The sequence below is a fragment of the Ornithodoros turicata genome, chromosome 5, assembly GCF_037126465.1.
Source record: "Ornithodoros turicata isolate Travis chromosome 5, ASM3712646v1, whole genome shotgun sequence".
NCBI lineage: Eukaryota > Metazoa > Arthropoda > Arachnida > Ixodida > Argasidae > Ornithodoros > Ornithodoros turicata.
The window spans coordinates 15,107,881-15,128,868 of record NC_088205.1 but is presented as its reverse complement, the minus strand read 5'-3'; the positions used below and the strand labels follow the sequence as shown (position 1 = coordinate 15,128,868).

The following is a 20,988-nucleotide window of genomic DNA, read 5'->3' as shown; positions in this document are numbered from 1 at the left end:
CAACTATAGCGGATGATATGTGGAGCCAGCAGTTGTGGACTTGATAAGAGGCACAGCGAACGCGTATTCCCGTCTATATTATTGCATACGTGTCTGTAAGCAGATTACTTGGAAACCTGGCAGTCACGAATCATATGACGACATCTGGATTCGTACCACAGGGGTGAGATGGTGCCAGTGGTGCCATGGGCGTCACTGGTACTTGAAGTACAGGACCTGGAAACATACATCCTGGAAAAATACGTACATTCAACTCTCACTGTTCAGTGCTGATAAAGTGAGGAAGGAATTATATGCTATGCATTGACATGTTAGTGCAAGGCGTTGCTTACACATGATTAAGAAATGAAACGTGCGGAGTAATTTGCAGTCGGCTGCGCTAGTGCAAAGCATTATTTCTAGGGTTATGCATGTTCCCAATGCACAGCACTGGGTTCTAATCCCTGAATATCATATGAAACAAGATCATAGGAAGCGTAATGCAAAACTTCCTGTCTTTCGTGTCTTCGTTGTTCGCAACAAAATTCTCAGTCATTACCAGTAAAAACGTAAAAATCTGGAACGAAGCAGGTGTGCTTCAAGTCGCCCTCTTTAAAAACCAGTCGTACATTGTGCACTGAAAAATGAAAGGAACAATGTAGCAGAGCAATCAAATATAAGGTCTCGCGAACACGGAACACATTGAAAACTGAATTACCGTGCTGCCTATCGCATTTTGAACCTGCACTTTAAGAATATATTCAACTGCAGTTTAATTTCATGTTTATTTATCATCTTATTTTGCATTACACGCTGGGCACTTGTGAACTTTTGGAAAGGGACAGAACAAAAGTTGGGTACAGTACATAGTACAAGTACTCTGAAATGTAGTCTTGAGCTAGCATACTTGGTGCTTCAAGTACTTCCCATCACTGGACGGTACACTAGCCTATACATCATGTCATGTCATGTCATGCAGTAAAGCGAAAAGATTGCTCCGCTTCGGTCACAAGCGCCATTGTTGTGAGCTATTCTAAACTCCAAATGTGAAAAGCGGCTCCAAAACAACCATTCTACTCTTCACGGAAACAAGCGGTCTGCCTTTTCTTTTTTTACAGCGAGGCAAATAGTGAGGCAGGATGTGCGCTTAGCCGAGTGAGCCATTAATTTGCTATAGCGTCAACAACACCCCCGTCGCTGAGCATGCAGAGCGATGCTTTTGCGCAACCGGAGATAGTCGAGCGGAACCCATATGCTGTGTGTGTGTCCTCACCTGACTGACCACCTTTCTCGTCACCAGAGAGCTGCCGAAACGAAAAACGGAACAATTCATTTTCAGCTTTGCAAAGATGCGCGAATACTCATCGAGGCTGTGCCATCACCTTCAGGATGTGCGAAGGGTGGCACCTGTGCTGTTTCGTGTGGGAGGTCATTTAAGTCGACACAGCTCAAGGAAAAGTACAGCTGTAACTACAGTTACTATATATAAGCTGTAGTGACCGTAGTTATAACCAGTGGGATATAGCCAGATGGATGGATTCGAGGGTTCGAACCCTCCCCGTATTCGAACAGTTGGTAGTGCATTTGGGGTGGGGGGTGACATTCTCCTTCCCACGTAGGAAAAATTCCCATAGAACCCCTCCCAAAACACTTGCTTCGCTGCTGATTATAGCACACCTCACATTAGGGACTCCCTTCTACGACACGCATCGCATATCGATCGAGCTTGTGGTAAAACGGCAGAATTTCGCAAACTGTACACTTTTAGAATGATGTTCCAATACAATCCAGCAGGCTTGTGGGTTGAGCATAAATGGAGAGGTGTTTAAAGAGCAGCACACAGAAACCTCGAGCAACCGCTATCTTGACCGTGGTCATGACCTTGACTGTTTCTACTGTGGGGACCGCTTTCTTCTGACGTCAGAGCGGCACATATCGACCCGTGACATTACGGCGTCACACAATAGCGCGTAAGGAGGAGCATGGCGCGCGCGCGCGTGTGTGTGTGTGTCATCCTTTTGATCATGAATGAACATGCGAGGCAGCGTTGCCCGAACGTGCCACACGCTTGAAATGTAGCAGAAGCTCGGAGCTACGGATCAACGTTTGTGAACAGAGCAATGAGATATCGCGCAGCAAGAGTTTCCTAGAACCCGTTATCTCATTTTTTGCTACTGCGTTTCTGCGGACTTTCATCATGGGAAGACGAGGGAAAATCGGCAGAAATGATGTTGTAAACCCCAGCACTATCGTGCAGGGAGAGTGGAGCTGACTAGAAGCAGACGGCACATGAAACATGGAGGGGACCTGATACGTTCAGCACGCGGAGAGCGCATCGCAGTGTTCCTTCCTGCTTGTTTTGCCACCAATGGACAGTGGACCATACTCACTGTTCGTTGAAACAACCGCTGAAAGCGACTGTTGAGAAGCGAAAGCGTCATTATGACGTCGTTTCCTTCAGAAACTGTCAGAAATCTTGCGGATGCGAGGCTCCAGTCTGGCTCCACTGTTGACGCGCGTGTGTTGACACTGTGACTGTACAAAACGTGATTCATGACGGTATGACATGATATATTGTCGGTTCGGTTTCCACAGCCGAGGTATGACAGGGGTCTGCAAGTGTCGAATTGATAAATGAAATGAGTGGGAAACGTCATAGTCCTGTTGTCACTGCCCGTCCTTTCAAACAGTAACGGGCTCCTTGCTGTCTACAGTGTTCTACATCCAGAGTCGGCTGAGTGTCCGTCTGGGACAGGACAAGCGTGAAGCGCGCCTCCCACCCCGCCCACGCTTTCCAGGGCTACGGTCTAAAAAAAAAAAGTTACAACAATACCCCCGAAAAATTTTATCTTCAGAGTTCTAAAAATCCCTTGGGGCATGTTTTATTGCGAAACTTCTGTGATCTGGCGTCCGGCACCCCCTCTGGGGAAGGCGCCCGGGGGTGTTGCCTATCTCGCCCCCCCCCCCCTTCTCTCTCTCTCTCTCGGAACGGCTCTGTCTGCATCTGAACTGAAATGTTATAAAACGCACGACTGGATGGAAGGAAACGGCAACATCAAACATATGTTGCAAAGTCCGCCTATAACGATCCCTCAGGAAAGGTTCCGTTTTTGCGATGCACGGTCTCAGGGATTTGCGAGATTAGATTTTCACCGGGGGGTGGAATTCTGTGTGTGTGTGTGTGTGTGTGGGGTGACACCCGCAGCTCCCTTTTTTTTGGGGGGGTGGGGGTGGGGGGGCGTTCTTGGCAGGTATTTCTGGGGGTGTGGCAAGATCTTAAGGGGGGGATCCCTACCTACTTAAACAAACAATGAGTCTTAGAACTATGTTCCCAAGAAGGTCTCATGACGCGGTTGTACACCAGTGCCTTCGCATACGGCACTGGTACATGGAGCACCAATGTTACCTTGCGTTTGAAAAACTGCAGCCGGCCTCGGTGGCTCAGTCGGTGGCGTGTCCGCCTACTGATCCCACGGTCGCGTGTTCAAATCCGGCCGAGGACGGTGGCAACTTGGTGGAAGGGTACAAGTTGCCCAGACACGTAGCTTTCCGCGGGGGACGTTAAATGTGGTGTGCCGTGTGTCGAGATTTCGGCTCACGTCAAAGAACCCGTCGCTCATGATCGCAGTTGTCTCGCGACGTAAAGCCCTGAATTATTAATTATTATTATAAAAATTGCAGACCTGAAAGACCATCTGGAAACGTTGCGGCGCCGCCTCAAACAAACGCACATGTGAGGTATTTTATCATCGCGCAGAGGGAAGTCCGCTTGACTTACGGTCAAGGAAATAGTTTGTTCTAACTCCTATAATCGCTTCGCTGCTTTCTCCCGTTGAATTCTACGAAAAACGCGTTCACGTGCGACCCCGTCGTTGATCGCTGCGTTTATACGCATGAACTCGATCGCTGGATCGTCGGTCGGCGATTCTTTACATCGTTTTTAGAGTACGAAGCGCAATGAAGAAAGTGAAAATTATCCGTATAGAAGTTGTATCGCAATAAGAGGGATCACTATAAACGGTATTCGCTGTAGCGAGAACGTAGTAGCGCTAGCGCTATCATCACGGGCTAGAAACGTTGAAGACACATAAAAACGTGCTTCAGCCAACAATGGAGTCAAGATGAGAGTAAAAGCAACCATACCCTGGGGATCTGTAGCTTTGCCATGCCATGTCTTCCAGCAAACTGGAAATATGGGAAGAAAACAAAATGTCAGGTTCGATACGAAATGGTAAAAACGTACCAACCAGCTTCTGAGGCTTGCTATACTTTCAACGCTCACTTGTGCAGTTTGAACTGGAGCTGACTGCACCTTTCTTTCATTGTCTCGTCGACAGCCTTATCATGGACAAGCTCCAGCTCGGGAATATCCACTGCCAGTTCGTCCAGCTGGACAAGTGGCAGGTCGCCGCAACGTACGGGCACTCCGTCTCCACCTGCAAGTACCACGGATGCGTGTACCTTTTGGCGTATGTCTCCCACCCAGGATGATGGGATAGACTTGTACGAGCCACCTGGTTCCTCCTCAGCTGACTGCCCAAAGAAAAGGGTATGTGTGCTCCATCCCCAAGAGAATGCAAGTGGCTCAACTGGTATTCAACCCTAGTTCTCTCATTCTTTTAGCGAGTGCTGTACAAGTGCACCTGGAAGGAGTGTGGTGCAAAGTTTCCTGCCCTTGAGACGGTGGAAAAGCACATCAGAGTCGTGCACCTCGGGTGAGTCTCTAATGTTCTGCATACAGTAGCTCTTGTCGTGTTGTTAGGTGAACACAGTAGCATTATACTCCAGGAAAATAGCAGGCCAGACACGTTTCCACAAGGTCCCATTAAAGGGACAACCGAATTTCCAGATTGTTAGCTACGCTGGGCTTCGAGGAATTGGTTGAACTTTTAGTGCCACTTTGCAAAAATGTACCTGGTCAATGCCGTGGCCTATGTTTCTTTTCGATGGTATTGCACGTGGAAACAGTTGTAACTTGGAGATTAGGCTCATCCCACCTGCTTTTTAGCCGAAGAGGCACTGCTAGACTTCTGAAATTTCAAATAAACAGGAAATCTATGATTTCCAGACGTACATAAATGTTGCAGGTGATGTACAAACAACTGTTATGTTTATTTCCGGCCATTCTGTATTTAAAAGCCATTGTAGAGTCATATACCTTGGTCAGAAATAATTAAACTCGTTTTGCAATTTACGCCGCTTTGCAGTCGTCAAGACGACAGTGAGGATTCCAATTCGAGCGACCACGAGGAGGAGTTCTACTACACAGAGAGTGAGGAAGATGGTGAAGACGATTGCGACTCCCAGATGTCCCAGTCGTTGCCCCAGTCACAAAGCGACTATGCTCACAACATTTACACCTCCTCAGCCCCAACCCTCAGCCATCTGGACATGGTGCGACCTCCCCATGAGGACCCCCAGTACAAGATGCAGCAGCAGCAGGCACAGGTGAATACTGAATACTGTGGTGTATTACATTCAGGGCAGCCCATTCGAGGTGCACCAGTTCAGTAAAAGCAGACACTGTCTTGTCACTTAATAATGTGTTCTTAAAGGCACGCAGAAAAGTGTTCTGATGATTACGTGGCCATTTCTTGGTCGAGGCTACACTGATAAACCTGTGACAGCTGGTCATAATACAATATATAAAAGCATAAAACAGTGAACTTTGCAATGAACAGTATAAATCTGATGAGTTTTTGTAGCTCTTTCCTCAACTCAACGTCAACGTCAACTCGTGTCAACGTTGTAATTCAAAATAAGTGTGTATGAAAGAACTGATGTTCATCAGTTGCCGCCTGCGTGGATCCCGTCGTATGAATGCGTGTATGAGTGTGCAAAAATGTAAGAGTGAAAGGAGGATGAGTGAGAGAGAGTGGCTGGTTGTCCCTTCAGATGACGCACCCTGGAAGTCACTGAGAAGGCGTGTTAGCTTAGCTCAATTCGTATAGCCCTGGACCGGCAATCCAGAAGATGTGGGTTCGAGTCCTACAGCTGGCTAACCTTTTCAGTGACTTTCATCTTTCATCAAAATAAGTGTTCCATAATCACGGGCTTTGATCCTGTGAACTGCCCATGACATTCATGCCTCCTGCAGCACAAATTACCACACGTTAACCCAGATCTCCGTCTCTTCTCGCGTAGGCCTTCTCAACCCCGCCGTCTCCCGGCACGATCTCCGCATCCCCGGTCAACATTCCCACAGGACCCAAGTCTTTCTGGCAACTACAGAACTCGGGTACATCCACTGCCAATGTAGGTACCAAACTCGCGGTAAATTTCCAATTCTCCCCCAGTTTTTTTGCTCACACCGACTACTATGCCCTTTAAAAGGTCTCGCCACAAAAGTTCATGCGTCTGAGCCCAAAGACCCTGTCGGCATCTCCAAAGAGCTCCCCGCTGCACAGACGCGTGCGCTCCGAGAGTCGCAAATGTCGCAAAATCCATGGCATGGAGAACAAGGACATGTGGTGCACGCAGTGCAAGTGGAAGAAGGCATGTAGCCGCTACGTGGACTGAGCCAATGCCGCACTCATCTTCAACTTTCGATTCCCTCTTTTGTTCCTGCGAGCCATTTTTGTTCTTAGAGCCTTTCTGTGTGTTGTACTTGTTGATAAATGTTTTTATATGCTTTGTAGGCCCTTGTTGTTCTCTGTGGCGGTGGCAAACGCTACTCAGTGGTGCTTTCAGAGTTTTGACGTAGGCCTTGTTCTCGTTATTCAGCTAAAAACATTGGAGTGTGTAAAGAGTGAGTATAAAAAAACAAGAGTAAAGAAATGTTCAGTGTTAAACAATAAGTATTAAAATGTTTCCTTCTTAAAAAGTTCAAATGCAATAATTGTATCCGATGGTAGCAGCCCCATTGACTAAGAATTATTGTCTGTGAAGTTTATAACAGCAATACAAATACATATAAGATTCATCGACATAATGGGTGGCAATGACAAGCGTGACTGACTACAGTGTTAAGAATATGGATGAATTGCCACGAATTACTGACTAAAATATAAATTTTGTTGACAAGAATTGGGTGATGTCAGCACACTTTTCTCAAATCTACCAAAGAAAATGCTGCTTGTCTGTGCCACATACAGATCAGCTTTTTACTGATTCGCTGCCTGTCATCACGATAGCTTATTATATTTGTAATATTAGAAACAGCACGAATTCAAACATGCATTACACAAAGAACAACTTTGCAATAATGACATTAAAATGTTTTCTTAGGAACAGATACTCAAAACATTGATCTTCATAGGTCTGATGCCACAAATGGCAAATGGCTTCCGAGTCTTTTGGGTAGTGCTCAAAAACGTTTAAACCTGAGAGTGATTCGTGCCAAAGTGACGCTCAAAACTAGGAAAGCACTTGCCACTGCCATTTTTCGTTTGTTGTAATCCATCCTTTTCAGTTCATGTGCATTGATATGTGGTCTTATTGCTCATGTGTGCGCATCATTACAATGCCCAAGGCAATGCATTGCTCGTGTGGCTGCAGTTCTCGCACGCAATGTAGCTTTCAATCCGTGCACACACGGATTGAAAGGTAAAAATCATGCCCATGGAGTTGTCACGCCGTCAAGAGACCACACCAGGGTCGACGATGCTACTGCGTGCTGGACTCTGCACGTTCTCTTCTGACACTAGCATGCTGATGCCATGTGCAACATAATATGCAGCTGTGTGGGTTTGAGTAGGGCAGGTGCACTCTACTCAGGTGCATGTTGTCACAACGCCAAACAGCCACAGAAGTGCTTTTCTTTTTATATACTCAGATGAGAGAGCAGTCCTTTCTTTTTCTATTTGAACCACTCGGGGAATCTCCTGGATGTGTGTGTGCATGCGTTGCCCCCGTTTGAAAGCGTCAACGTAAGCGTCATGCCAAAAAAAAAAGAGAAAAAGAGTTTACGGTGAACGGTGGTGTACATTTGTTGTACAGGAAGCAAGTCCCCTTCTTCGGATGAAACGCGACCGGTGCCAGAATGTTAGGTACTAGGGTTTATGTTTGGTGTGGTGTCAGGGAATGTTGCTCTTGAGAGATTCAGTTTTGAGAGACCACCATGTTTGCATCCATAATGAAGGACAGCAATGCAGAAATGTGCAATAGTTTTATTACGAGAAAGTAACGCAGAAAATTTATGCAATTTCCTGGCAGATTGTTGCATTTCAAATAACCTACAGCTGTGCGAGCATGTCGTAACTCATTGGAATGCAGCAGCACGCGGTGTGCAAATCAGGTAGTTTGCTTCCAAAGGGAGCACAAACCACAACTGTTGTTTGTTATAAAAAGTAATCTCAAATGAAGCTGAAGCAAAGGCAAATTAGTTTGTTACCTCAATGTTTTATGAAAGTGTAATCCACATTTGACTTACAAGGTGTTAGACAAAATTTGTATTACTGAGGAGCGGGAAACATGGAGAGATCCTCAACTGTCTAGTGCGTTCCCCATGCGAAGTACTAAGTGAGCATTGGTTAGAATAATAGAAATATTCACTAAAACCTGGGCCAAAAAGGCTACTGCTGCAGTCTGACCGCTGCCAGCGTGACGTAGAAACTAGACGTAATTTGCGAGAGCCTCTTCATGGTCCCTTTAATGAAATCAAGAATTTGATCTAGAACGTAAGCAACTCACAAAAGCGTCAGGATCACTAAACACAGTTTCTTGATCGTATCACTCTGCCGTTTTCCATCAGAGTGCAGAGCCACAGTTGACAGTTAGGTTTACCTCCTCCAGCTTGTGCATTACGTTCCCAGCTACACAAGCATGTCACAGGTCCTCCGACCATTGCAAAATAACAAAATTACTGTTTGCTGCTAGAATGTGTGTAGAATGTGGGGACAAAACATGCCAAATTAAATTAGAGCGTTGTGTCATTAGGTGCCTACCACACACAATGCCTCTCTGTCTGAGAATTCGGTGCATCTGTGTTGATTTCAGTGGGATGGAATGACATGGACGGAATGACATGTGTCCAACTTGTAATGTAAAGTGTAGCTGCTAGGAAAACACCGAGTTGCTGACTGTACGAAATCCGAAATCCGTCCCGACAATCAATGTAGAGCGAGTGCAATCGAGGTAACTGGGATAAAAAAAAAAAGAGGTGAAAAGGCTGAGAACAAAAACGAATGTTTTCGTCAGTGTGCACATCGTACGTGTTGCCAGGAAAGTGTTAATAAAGAATAAAAACATGGTGCCTTGAAGAGGTTTATGTCACTCAAAAGTTCTTGTTAAAAGCACATTATTGCAGCCAGTTTGACAACTTTGCATTCTTGTATTGTATTGTCACTGCATTCTTGTACATAATAGCAATCACAATGGATGTTGTCTAAATACACATTTTATTATATATGCTATACACATTAATGTGCAAGAGTCACTGTTTTCCTGTTTCTTTTCTTTTTCCTTTATGTGCTTGTCCGTGTGTTATTGCAAAGAGGAATCTTTTATATATATACATATGTCTATCTATACAAGTATATAAGTATATCAGAAATATATATATATTCATTCACACAAGTGTGTACAGTGTAAATACGATTGTGATGTGGTATCCTCACAAGGAGCAGTCATGTAAAAACACAGTTCTGTACAGAGTAATAACTTATTTGCAAACAAAACAGGAAGAAAGCTTACGGAGATGTATGCAAGAACATTGTTGTAAAACCATGACAGTGTACTTATTAAACTGTAAATATGAAGTACTTAGAGGACACACGTGCACATACGTGCAGGGCTAGAACACCAATGGCAACCAGATAATGTACTGTAATAATTTTAAAACAGGTAACTGCTTAAATTTTGTTGCCAGTAAGTACACATAATGAATGAGTGATCATAGGAGGTATGCAATCACCAAATTTGCTGCTCAATCCATTTCAATTTGAGCTGTTCCGTTATTGTTTGTGAAGCTCGAAGAATGCTATAATTACGTTCTATTTGCAAGCTCAAGTTTCAAGTTATGACTAGATTGTGGCATACTGTATGGTGTCTAAGCATCCAAGCAGTTGTTTGATTGTATTCTGTGTCACAAAGTCAATAGAATTATTGACAGTTCCGATTATTTGGCATTTCACACTCTGCATCAAAGTCGTTTGTCACTATCAAAAGATAACATCGTCTATAGTTGTCAGTGTTCCACGTTATTGGTCACATTGAGCTCTACTCAGTGCACCAAAGTTAATGAAATTATCTACATTACCCAGCTTTCAGCACTGTATCTTTCTCACCAAAATTGTTCGTCAGTACAGAGGAGAAATTTGTGCAGTGCAGGATTGTGTTGTGCAGTTCTTGTTATTCAGGGCAGTTCGTCATGTGGCACAGTATTCCGTGCACCAGTTTTATATTGTAAAGGTAAAGCAAAATATTTTCATGCTTCCACTTACACTATGTCACCTTCTGGTTTTCTGTAGGTTTGAATGTTGTTCTTGCTTCCAATCTTCCCCTCTGCCCTTTATCTGTCTTGACCATTTGTGTTGTCGCCACAATACTGCCACTAGGATCATTCCAAGAGTTACGACTAGACAAAAACAACTGACAGAATGCCGGGTGTTGCCATTTGTTGGAAACGAACGAGAGAAACAGGGTCTGATGAAGTCACCATGTAAAGGAGCATTTTTAAAGGTCTGCCTGCAACAGCAGCCCAGGAAATACTGCATGACGTTTGTCTCAAGTGTTGCTAGGAAGTGTTTTGAATTACGATATAACGTTACCATGTCGGGTCATGTAAGATTGTGTAGCGGTATGTCAGAGGCCTTCCCACGCATTCGTGTGTTGCATGCGCCAATGTGTAGCCGTAGGTTTTTCATTTAAAATGTGTGTTTTCTCAGAGTTAAATGTGCATGCTTATGTTGCTTGAACGTAGCAGTACTTTTACGACATTACTCATCCAGTGTCCCGCAGCTTTTCTTTTTCCCATCACATTTGTCAGTGCCTCGCATGGGCCTAGCAGCTCTCGTTGAGGGATGTGCAGTTTTGACGGGAAAAGTTTTAGCAGGAATTCTTTGTTGTCTGGCAACCATGTGGAATCCGGAATGAGACTGCATGTCTGCTGAGTTTGTGAGGAAAAGTGTTGGCTTCAGTGGGTTTCTGTGCTGTGAGGCATGTACAAATCATTATTGTTGTTTGTTTTTAACATTTAAGATTTTTCATGTTTGAAACTTTTCGTTTCCGAGTTATAAATAAACATCCTTCCTCTTATTTATCGTAAACAGGTGTGTGCCTCAATTATTTGGAACTGAAGTGAAAATACAGGGTGTGTGCAGAAAAACATGACCCGCATTTTTACATGTAACTCGTTGTCTACTTAGCCGAGGAACTTCCGGAGGTGCACGACGACGTATTTATGCGTGCGAAAACTACAAAAAAAATCCTGGAAGCCATACTGAGTGTAAAAAAATAAACAGAGCGCGAAAACATGCACTTCCATGCATTAGAATAGGGCGGTCATGACAGTGCATGGTAGTGCATTTCGGTCTCAGGAGAGTTATGTGCAAGCACCGCTAGGGGTACTGCCGATGAGCGTCCATGTGGGATATCGTTTCGATTTATGCACCGATAGCTCCCCTAGCGGTACTTGAACACAACTCTCCTACGTCCACCATGTTGCCCTTTCACGTCACCCTGCTGTCCACCATGTTGCCCTATTCTGATGCACGGAAGCCAACGTTTTCGTTGTTCCCTTTATTTTTTAAGCTGAGTATGGCTTCCACAATTTTTCTGCAGATTTCGCACGCATAAATGCGCCATCGTGCGCCACCGGAAGTTCGTTAGTTAGGTAGGCAACAAGCTATGTGCCTAAATGCGGGTCACGTTTTTCTGCACACACCCTGTACAAGCCGTCGGTAGGCCGCAAACATGTGCCACACTCTTAAATCAGAACTTCACCACATAGCACTCTCTTAGCCAACCACCACCATTCAGAATGAAATCGTTCTGCCCCCAGATTGGTTAAAAACAGGATGCGTGCACCTTTCTGTGGCACTTATTTTAATGATGATGATTCAGGTTTTAGTGGCGCACCAACTACCAAGGCCATAATGTCACAAAAACTACGCTCCACAAAGGCGTACGCCCCACACTTTCCACAAATCAGGAGCAATAACAGTATAATTCTGTGCAATGGTTGGCTGTGCTATGTGGCGAAGTTCTGCTCTAAGAGTGCACGTAACATTTTTGTGTCAATGTTGGTATACTTTTTAAGATTTATTTAAGATTAAGATTTTAAGATTTAAGCTTCCAAAAATGTGGATTCAGCACATTTCAGGGAAATTTCCATTACATATTTCACATAGTCTTTTATTATTGGGCTCAGCACTATACAAACTGAACAGCAAGAAATATGCTAGAACATTTTATGTACAGAAGCAATCAGAAACATCTCATCAGCATACCTTCATTTGGATGGAAAGTGTGAACTGCAGCATAAAACAGTCTCAAAAGGATGGCAGAAAGCATAAAATAAAAGTAAAATTTCCATTCCCACTGCGTGATAACTTTAGCCTGTACTGTGTACAATGATGATATCTAAATAGATATTTTAAACAGAGCTCAACAAACTCCCTCCACCTGATTCAGCAGCCTCATGAGGAAGCCCAAACCATTACTGCACAATTCTTTTTCGGGTACAACGTCAGAAATATGTGCAAATCAATGCTATAAGCGAACAGCGATCTTAAAAATAAAAAGTGGATCCTCACCAGCGTAAAGTACTGGAAACTAAAACAATTTTTCAGAATATAAACAGTGGTCACACACCATAATTTTCTGCACAATGTATGTGTGCAGAGAGATTATACAGAGGGCACTGCACAAAATAACAACTTATTTGCACACAGATGCTATGCTCAATAATTTACGGGAGGAATATGAGGTTTTACGGAAAGTTTACGGAACATGGCACTGGCACATTTCTTCATCGGAGCGGGCCCCTGCTGGCTTTCAGGAAAAGATCGAATATGAAACGGGTGACAGGCTATTCTATCCATCTCTCAGTATGTGTGTCCGCTCTTGTTTGGTGCTAGGGTGTAGCTCCAATGAAGAAATGTGACAACCCCGTGTTCCGTGAACTTTTGTCCCAAGCTGTACTAATTGCGGCACTAATATTTACAGACAGTTTCGTATTTCTGATGTAGTGTTTGTAATCATCTGTCAGGCCCTACAAAATGTAGTTAATTTACTCCTAAAATGAAGAATGATTGTTTAGTTATGCCAGGCAAATTCAGCAGATTAAAAACAGAGCAAAACTTACACCAAAACATTACACCAAATGACACAAGTGACTCAGACAATGACATGTGAACCTGCTGGGGAGAGCAAAATGCACGCATTAACAAGTTTTTTCGGTGGGAGAGCTTTGACACAGCCAACCATGTTATTAATAAAAATGCTCATGCACTGCTAAAGTTATAGCATATTAACTCAGCACTCTGCATACATGTTTAGCAGTTTCTATTGGATTAGGATGACTACATACAATGCCTACAAATTGATCTCTCTTATGAAAACAACATTCAAATTGGAACACGAAATTGAAAAAAGGCATTGCTGGTGGCATATTCTGAGCAATGATTGTTCAAAAACAAGAACGTTAAGGCATCAGATGGATTTGAGAAAACATGCTCACTATAACGGCTGTCTTTTGTAAGCAGGGTGCAAATACAACTCCATTGGTCAAGGCAAAATTTTGTGGCACAACATTCTGCATCACTTTCGTGTCCAAAATTGTGCCATGTCCAATGAGGGCCTACTATCTCTGAAGGCACTATTAAAGGCGATGCAAACACCACAGGGAAGCAGCGGGTAAGGTCAGTCTTAAAAATGCGTACAATGTGATGGGAATAACAGTTATAAAAATACATCTTTTTCGGCTCAAGATGGGAAAGCTTGTCTTCAAGGTACCACAGGGGTACACACACATGATATGAGGATGGATTATTACATGCGATGAAATGGGTGAAGATGAGTGGCTATGCATGAACGTGGTGTACACATGGGACTATCTGCGTTTGGAGCGTTTTCGTTTCTTCTTTTTACCAAGCAGACTACCGGGTGGCTGTTCTGTTGTTGGAGAGACTACATCCTCTTCCTCTTCTCGTGTTGCTTCTCCTGGAAGATTAAGTCTTCTTTTAGGCTTTCTTTACGACAGTTAAGTACTACATATTGGTGCCAAAACTTGCAAGCTGAGGTGCCAGAAATTGTCATGTCACAATGAACACATCAACAGTGTAGGTATTTTCATGTCTAGCACAAATAGGATAGGAACGTAAGGATTTCTCACGCAAATTTCTAGGGCTGTGCAAACATTTGGATCAAACGCGGATGGAACATTTGTGTTTGAATTCTGAATCGAAACTGGAATTCTATATTCAAATCGAAGGAATGTTTCTTTGGAAATGAATATATTTGAATAGCTCCGAAGATGCACACTATGCATTTAGCTATGGTATAATTATTTGCTTCGCGCTCACTTCAGGTGTGTAACTATTCCTTTCTGTTTTAAAGTATTTGTACAGTCCTGCAAATTTTTAATGTTCTGCCATGACTTGAACATAACATTACAGTTTTCTGGGAACAGGCAAAGCGTAGAGCTGTGCAGTTATGACTGCGGATCCCTGCTGCCATCCTGATTTGCGGATAGAGATATAACATTCCAAAATGGTGCCACAGCGAGAGGCTTGTGGCTTCCGGCCTTCAGACCATTCCCTCACTGGTTTTGACATCAGACCAGCAATGAGCCTCATTTGCTGCAAGAAAATTTGTCTACCATTGACAGTTCCATGTGCTACTTGTTCACTGTAGCGCTTCTCTGCCGGCACGTTTGTTTATTTAGAAAGAAAGAAATTATACAGGCCCAATGTTTCAAACAGAGGACTGTTCTTTCTCAAGTGAAGAGATTGTTAACCTGTCATACAAATAACACAGTCAATCTGTAGCTCAGACTGTCAAGCCTTTGCCTTGGGGGAGCTGGAGGTATGTGATTAATTCCATTCCATGTGATTAATTCCTTCCGCAGGCACTACTTATGCGCTACAGTCTACATGCGCTGTTGTATTTGTGTTGTGAAAACACAATACAATGGTCAAACATTCTAACACAGACCAAAAGATGTTTTTCTTTTTTTTTGGTATTCGACTGCTCCTTTTAGGATGTTATGGTAGTTAGGACAGGACTGTATGTGATTACACAACCCAGATTGGAGAAGCATTGGATGTGTTTTTTAATTTTGTTTAGTGTTCACGTAGTACGTCATTAAAGTAGCGCAGAAGTCATCTTTAACACCCTGTTTTCTTTCCGTAAAACTGTTAAGTAGACCAGTAAAGTGCACCATGAGAAGTAATTCACCCCACAGGGTCATAATTATCGCAGCAATTGAATTTAAAGTACGCCGTAAAAAGTGACCGCACGTGACGATGGTGGAGAGCAGTACCGGCCTGTGACCTTGCGCTGACGCAACACCGTCTGCGCTTGCTGATTGGTTCAGTGTATCGTCTGCTAGTCAGCTGTCCGGGGCTCTGAAGAAGCACTGCACACAGGGAAACTCTCGCGGGACAATGAAATCATCCATGCGCGCGGTCACCCTTTCAATTCCTAATCTTCCCCCAGGGGCACGGAGTAAGAAGGCTGGGACGTGAAACTGCCCATAAAAGGAAGTGCCGGCGCGCGACCAGAGACTGTCACGTTGGGGGAGAGAAAAATGCCAGTTGCTGACTTTACGCGACAGATGGCGGGGCGGCGCTGTCTTCCGTTTTGTGCTTTTCTATGGAAAGCTATGGGGAAAGCAGTGCTTTTCGCGAGTCATACGGCAGCCTCTACGGAAGAAGACAAACTGATGAACGTGAACGATGTTTGTCTTGGCAATAAAGGTCACGCTTGTCAACTACATAGCGCTCCTCGTTCAGCGAAATCAATGAAAAACAATTTCATTCTTTTGTCTCTCGGTTCTGTTGAGCAGACGATGGGAGCAGACGACGGGAGCAGACGACGGGAGCAGACGATGGGAGCCGCGAAAGCGTTTCACCTTCTTCTTCTTCATCTTTCATCTTCTTTTGTCTTTCTTCTTTTCTAGGGTTTAATTCGCGTGTTTTAATCACGCTGCCGGACAAGTGACAGTATCATGTGACTGCATCCTTTGCAAATTTTGCGTCCTCGTGCAACACATGGCACTGTGTTGCACGGGTCGGATGGGGCGCAGAGCGCGTGCTACTCGTACATTCTCTGGTCGTGGGAGAGAGTGAAGTTTCATCTCCTAGTCTTCCTACTCCGTGCCCAGGGGGCAGGTTTACCGACTACAAAAGGAGAAAGCCCTCACACACAAAAAGACAGGCAGTGACCTGGACTAACCGCACAGATAACATTACGGTTGTCCTTCTCATCTTTGTTACACCCGGGGTGGAGTCGAGAGTGAACGAGCGTGCCCGTGTTTGTGTAAGTTTTTTTCTGGAAAAAGAACCGCGTGCATCAAAACCTTTTGTGCTGTTCGGCAAATTGACGCATATACTTTCATCAGATGTTTCAAACTGAAAATATTTTGGATGGCCCTAAATGTATGTAGATGGTTTGCAATTGCAAACCCGCTTTGCAAACACTGATGACATGTCGGAAAAACAGCTGAAGGAACTTTGTGTAGACATGATTAGGTTACAACTGAGGAAAATACGGTCTTAACTATGCCACTGTTAACAGGTTTTGCGTGACAGCTCTTTCTAGACAGGAGCAATTTAGTGTCCAAACGGTCGTATTCCTAACAGAAAGCGGAGTTAGTGAAAACCGTTGTATCCAGAAACTGAAGACGTCCGCTGGATGGTTGTCCTTACGTGAATAACCGTTTGGGACAAGTGCATTGAGCATGAGACAACAGTTCAGTTAGGGAATCAGGTTCAGAAGCCAGGGGGAATGTGTTGTCGATGCAGCACACTGACACAGACACATACTGAGGTGGTGGCACTTGATCTGCTTGTAGGTTCTGTACCTGTAGTATACCTAATATTCGTACAAGTTGTGCAGACTTGAGACTAATAGGGTCTTATGTATCAGTGATTTGAAGAGCTAGTGAAGAGAACTGGTTCAAGACTTTTTGAAAAGGGAGGGGAAAGAGAGGAGTGTTTGTGCAGATTGAACCTTCAAGAACTGATGTCATACCCTATATCACAAGATCTCCCATTATCTTAAAAAAAACTTGCCAGAAAGGAAGGGTTAGGGTAGTCTCTAAATGCAGGTAGGAAGTTATGCTCCCTTCCTGCCCTCGTTAACTCTGAGACTGTAAGCCCTCCTTTGTAGAATGTTGTTTTGAATGTGTGTATGCGATCCCTTGTCTTGTGGACGGCTTTATCCAGGACAGACTGGTCATTGTGTGAACACAAGATTACCTGAATATCAGTATATTGTGTCGGCAAGGTCTGGAACCTTATCTGAACATGTGTCACTCTGTGGCTGCAATACCTTGCTTTGTAATTTTGAGATAAAGGGAAGATTCTGAGAAGGTAGGAAGAGGGAAATCAGGGAAGCATTTCTGATTGCCGACAAGGGGGAGGGTGGTGTATGCAATGCATCTATTGGCCTGTCGGACAAAGAGGGAATTCCTCAACGCTTTTAAGCGCGTCCCATGTGAGTAATAAGTTGTCAGAGTGCTATTTCTGCGTGCCTTCGTCTGGTTTTAGCACTTTTAATTTAATTAGGGATTTGGTAATTGGAATATTTTGTGACTATCGCCGTAACATAGTTATATGTTTTAATTATGTCGGCTCCGACAAGGGCTTGTGAGTCATTTCACTGCTCTCGTTTAAAGATACGGCACACGACCAGAAACGTTAACGTTAAGGAAGACAGTGCAATTCCCCGACAACCACAACTCATACACCCCTAATAAACCTGCTAAAACAGTGCTAAAAACAAATACGGATGCACTGCAGTGGTGGTGCAGTCTGGTGTCGTCCATTATTTGTTTTTAGCACTGTTTTAGCAATTTTATTATGTGTGACCAACAGGCCCAAATTGGTACTTTATCCATACACCCCTTCCTGCTGCACCCACGTTCAGGTCCAAAAGGTATGAGAATTCAGTCTGGCAAGAAACAGGCATGCAGTTCATGCAGATATCACACCCTTGAAGGAAGACTCACCTGTTTAGCGATGAGACCAGCACGGCAGGGATGTGCCAGAGAGCTTATAGTGTGCAGATATGCCCGCTACCAAACGAGCAGAGACCACCACCAAAAGTAGCATCGCGCAAGAAGGAAAATGTTTATAAGGTTAAGGTTTGGGTAAGGCACGACTGCATTGTACGGTTGCATTAAGTAGGCATCCCCAAGTGCGAGCATTTCAGACTCCGTTGACTAAACGCGATAGGTGCACAGTCGGCGCATTCCAGAGTGCCAGACACCAGCAAATTTTTCATTTTTTCATCTCATCTTTCTGCACGGGAGCAGACAACAAGCGCTTGAGGAAACTCATTCACTGTTGAGCGTGACGTGGTGAGTTTTTGTTTGGTTTTACAACTGTCACCATGCTTTCCTATTACAGGGCAGCTCCCAAAAATATATCAGTGGTTATTCGCAGGTCATGCGAGGCTTCAATTCAGATGCCTTCACACTATACAGTCAATTTAACTGAAAATTGTCCCGCGGCATCTATATACATTTGTTTCCATTTCCTTTGCTGTAGCATGAAAAGTTACTACACACTACCGTCGTCCAAGCAAAACCGTCTAGTCCATCTGTGCACTGCATTAGCAGACAGTAGGAAGCAGCGAGCGAGCGAAGGAGCAGTGTAACGTTCCAAAGCTAGTTTTCGCAGTTTAGTAGCTGCTCTGGGGGCCTTATACTCCTCATTTGAGTGTGCCAAAAGAGGGCCACCTACTTAATGCAACTTGGAAAAGCGTCGCAGTGTGCAGGTGAGCTGTTGCAAGCATGTATAAGTGGATTTATAGAAAAAAGCAATGGAAGGTTCTGATGGGTTAAATTGAATAGTAGCATTTATCTTCAACTGTAGCAACTCCCAAATCTTTCTGTCATATCAGATAAAAACAGAAGAAGAAACATCTACCACTGCACTGGAACACTTCTGTCAGAGGTTGACAGCAGGAAAAGGAAGAAAAGAATCCTTACGAAGAAAAGTTGCTCTTCATGGAGTTCCCAATTCTCATATGAAAGACGAGAAAAATTTGCACTTTACGTAAGACTGTCAATTTTGAGCTATCCGAAAATTGGGGCTAGTGATTCTAACATTGAATGCTTCCGCTGCTTTTCTTTTTAGTGCAATGCTGCAACAGGTGCCTCTTCAAACGTACAATTAGGATAATGAGGGCAAGGGACCAAGACACTAAAAAAGAGGGCAAAGCTAAGACAGCTGGACAAGACAAGGACAAGCTGGACATCATCCTCCAGAAAAAAAAAAAAAAAAAAAAAAAGAGAGAGGAAAATGCAAGGCAGTACATGAAAATATATTTATAAAAGCAGCACTGGTACATCTTCAACTGCAGTGCATGGACCGGTATATTGCAGTTGCGAGCGCAAGAAGTAAGGTATCAATATCTTTCACATATTGATCCAGTAAAACCTCATGCATTCAAGCAAAATATTTCAAAATGTTACCTATGGTTTCGCGCACATGTCAAAGGTGTGCCCTATCCCAAATGTGTTACATAGCAGACAACATTACAGTTAGGTAATGCATGCATAAGGTTCTTCGTTTTCGGGTTTTATGATTTTTCAAATTCGGGGGTTAAAAATCGGGTGCTATTTACACACGAGAATTCGGGGAGAAATCGGGCGCTACGATCTCTGTTTGATATGTCATTGGGGAATTTTCGGGTGAAATGAAAGGCATACGAAACAAGCCATTGCTGTGACACTGGGACGAGAAACAAGAATCTTCATATTTCCACTCGGAACTGGGGCAGTGAATGATCGCGGTATTCAAACACTTGCCCGAGCTCCACAAAAGCTCGTCTTTCACTCCCGCAGGAGGGGATTATAAAAGGAGGACAAATAGGATGTCACAAATAGCTCTCTTTGCTGATATTATGATTCACTTTTCCGACAGTTTAGCTATAACGACAAGTCGAAGGACCGTAAGGATTTCGGGTAGATAGATGTGACCGTTCCGGCAGTAGCATAGTAAAATAAAATAAAACCTGGTGATTGATATTTGCAATACTGGCATGAACATGTAAAAGAGAGAAGCAACATTGCAAGAGCACGAAACAACAAGCTCATGCACATAGGAGAACCTCGTAAGACTGCAGTACAAGGAGCGTGAAAAAAAAAAAAAAGGAGTACTGCACGGTGCAGTCTTTGCCTAAACTGTACGACAACTTGTCTAAGAAACGTCACGAGAAAGATCATCGACCCAATGTGCATTGTGGCTAGCAGCGGCAACAGCATTCATAATGCATGCACTCACAGAGTCAGAAGCAAGCATGAAGGTGAATCAAAGCATGCAAACCTTTGCAAGTGCCAATCAGGGAAACCATGCTCTTATGGGAACAACAAATTACGATTTCATGTGGCTAAGTTCACTATAAAAGATACTTACCATTATCAATGGCATCACCTTGTCCTCCTTGCAGCTCCAGCGACAATATTTTCTCTGTAGTGGTTTCTATCTGTAACAACAAAGCGTGGCAAAGAACATGGTCATCACAACCATCAAATAAGTGATTAGTAATCATCATAGAATTGAAAAGACAAACTCAGGCGGCACCGTAAAAAATTAACTATGTATAAACAGAATAAAAATTTAAAAAAATACTGAAATTAGTACTCAGATGTTCTGAGGCACATTAAGCAGTGAGACATGAAGAGGAAGAAACACAAAGAAACAAATTCTATTGTTGTTCGATCCCACTCTCAAGCATTCAGTGAGATGCAAGTGCAAGACTCGTACTCAAGTAGCAAGACTATTAGACTAGATACATCAATTACACCCAACATGTGATCTAATGCTGAACATTGCACAGGTAGGTACACAGGTAGGTATGAAAGAGAAGGTAGGAGATGACAAATGGTAAGGCACA

General features: G+C 43.8%; 1 protein-coding gene and 1 long non-coding RNA gene across 8 annotated transcripts in view; one reads left to right on the top strand and one right to left on the bottom strand.

Moving 5' to 3' along the window:
- Positions 1-379: 379 nt before the first annotated feature.
- Positions 380-20,988, bottom strand: part of LOC135394090 (protein scribble homolog) — a 94,660-nt gene continuing 74,051 nt past the window's right edge. For 4 of the 7 annotated variants that reach the window (XM_064624586.1, XM_064624592.1, XM_064624588.1 and 1 more), the window contains 3 exons: positions 20,508-20,577; positions 4,262-4,415; positions 4,065-4,164 (listed from right to left, as the gene is read on the bottom strand). In XM_064624586.1, coding sequence (XP_064480656.1) covers positions 4,080-4,164; positions 4,262-4,415; positions 20,508-20,577 — 309 coding nt within the window. In that variant the 3' untranslated portion in view covers positions 4,065-4,079. Of the gene's footprint in view, positions 617-4,064; positions 4,165-4,261; positions 4,416-12,257; positions 14,083-18,094; positions 18,161-20,507; positions 20,578-20,988 lie in introns of those variants that run through there. The other 3 variants (XM_064624587.1, XM_064624589.1, XM_064624590.1) reach the window with 3 other exon arrangements.
- LOC135394094 (uncharacterized) lies at positions 17,379-20,673 on the top strand. The gene is made up of 3 exons (XR_010422769.1): positions 17,379-17,580; positions 18,991-19,145; positions 19,227-20,673. It is a non-coding gene; the product is annotated as an uncharacterized LOC135394094 (long non-coding RNA).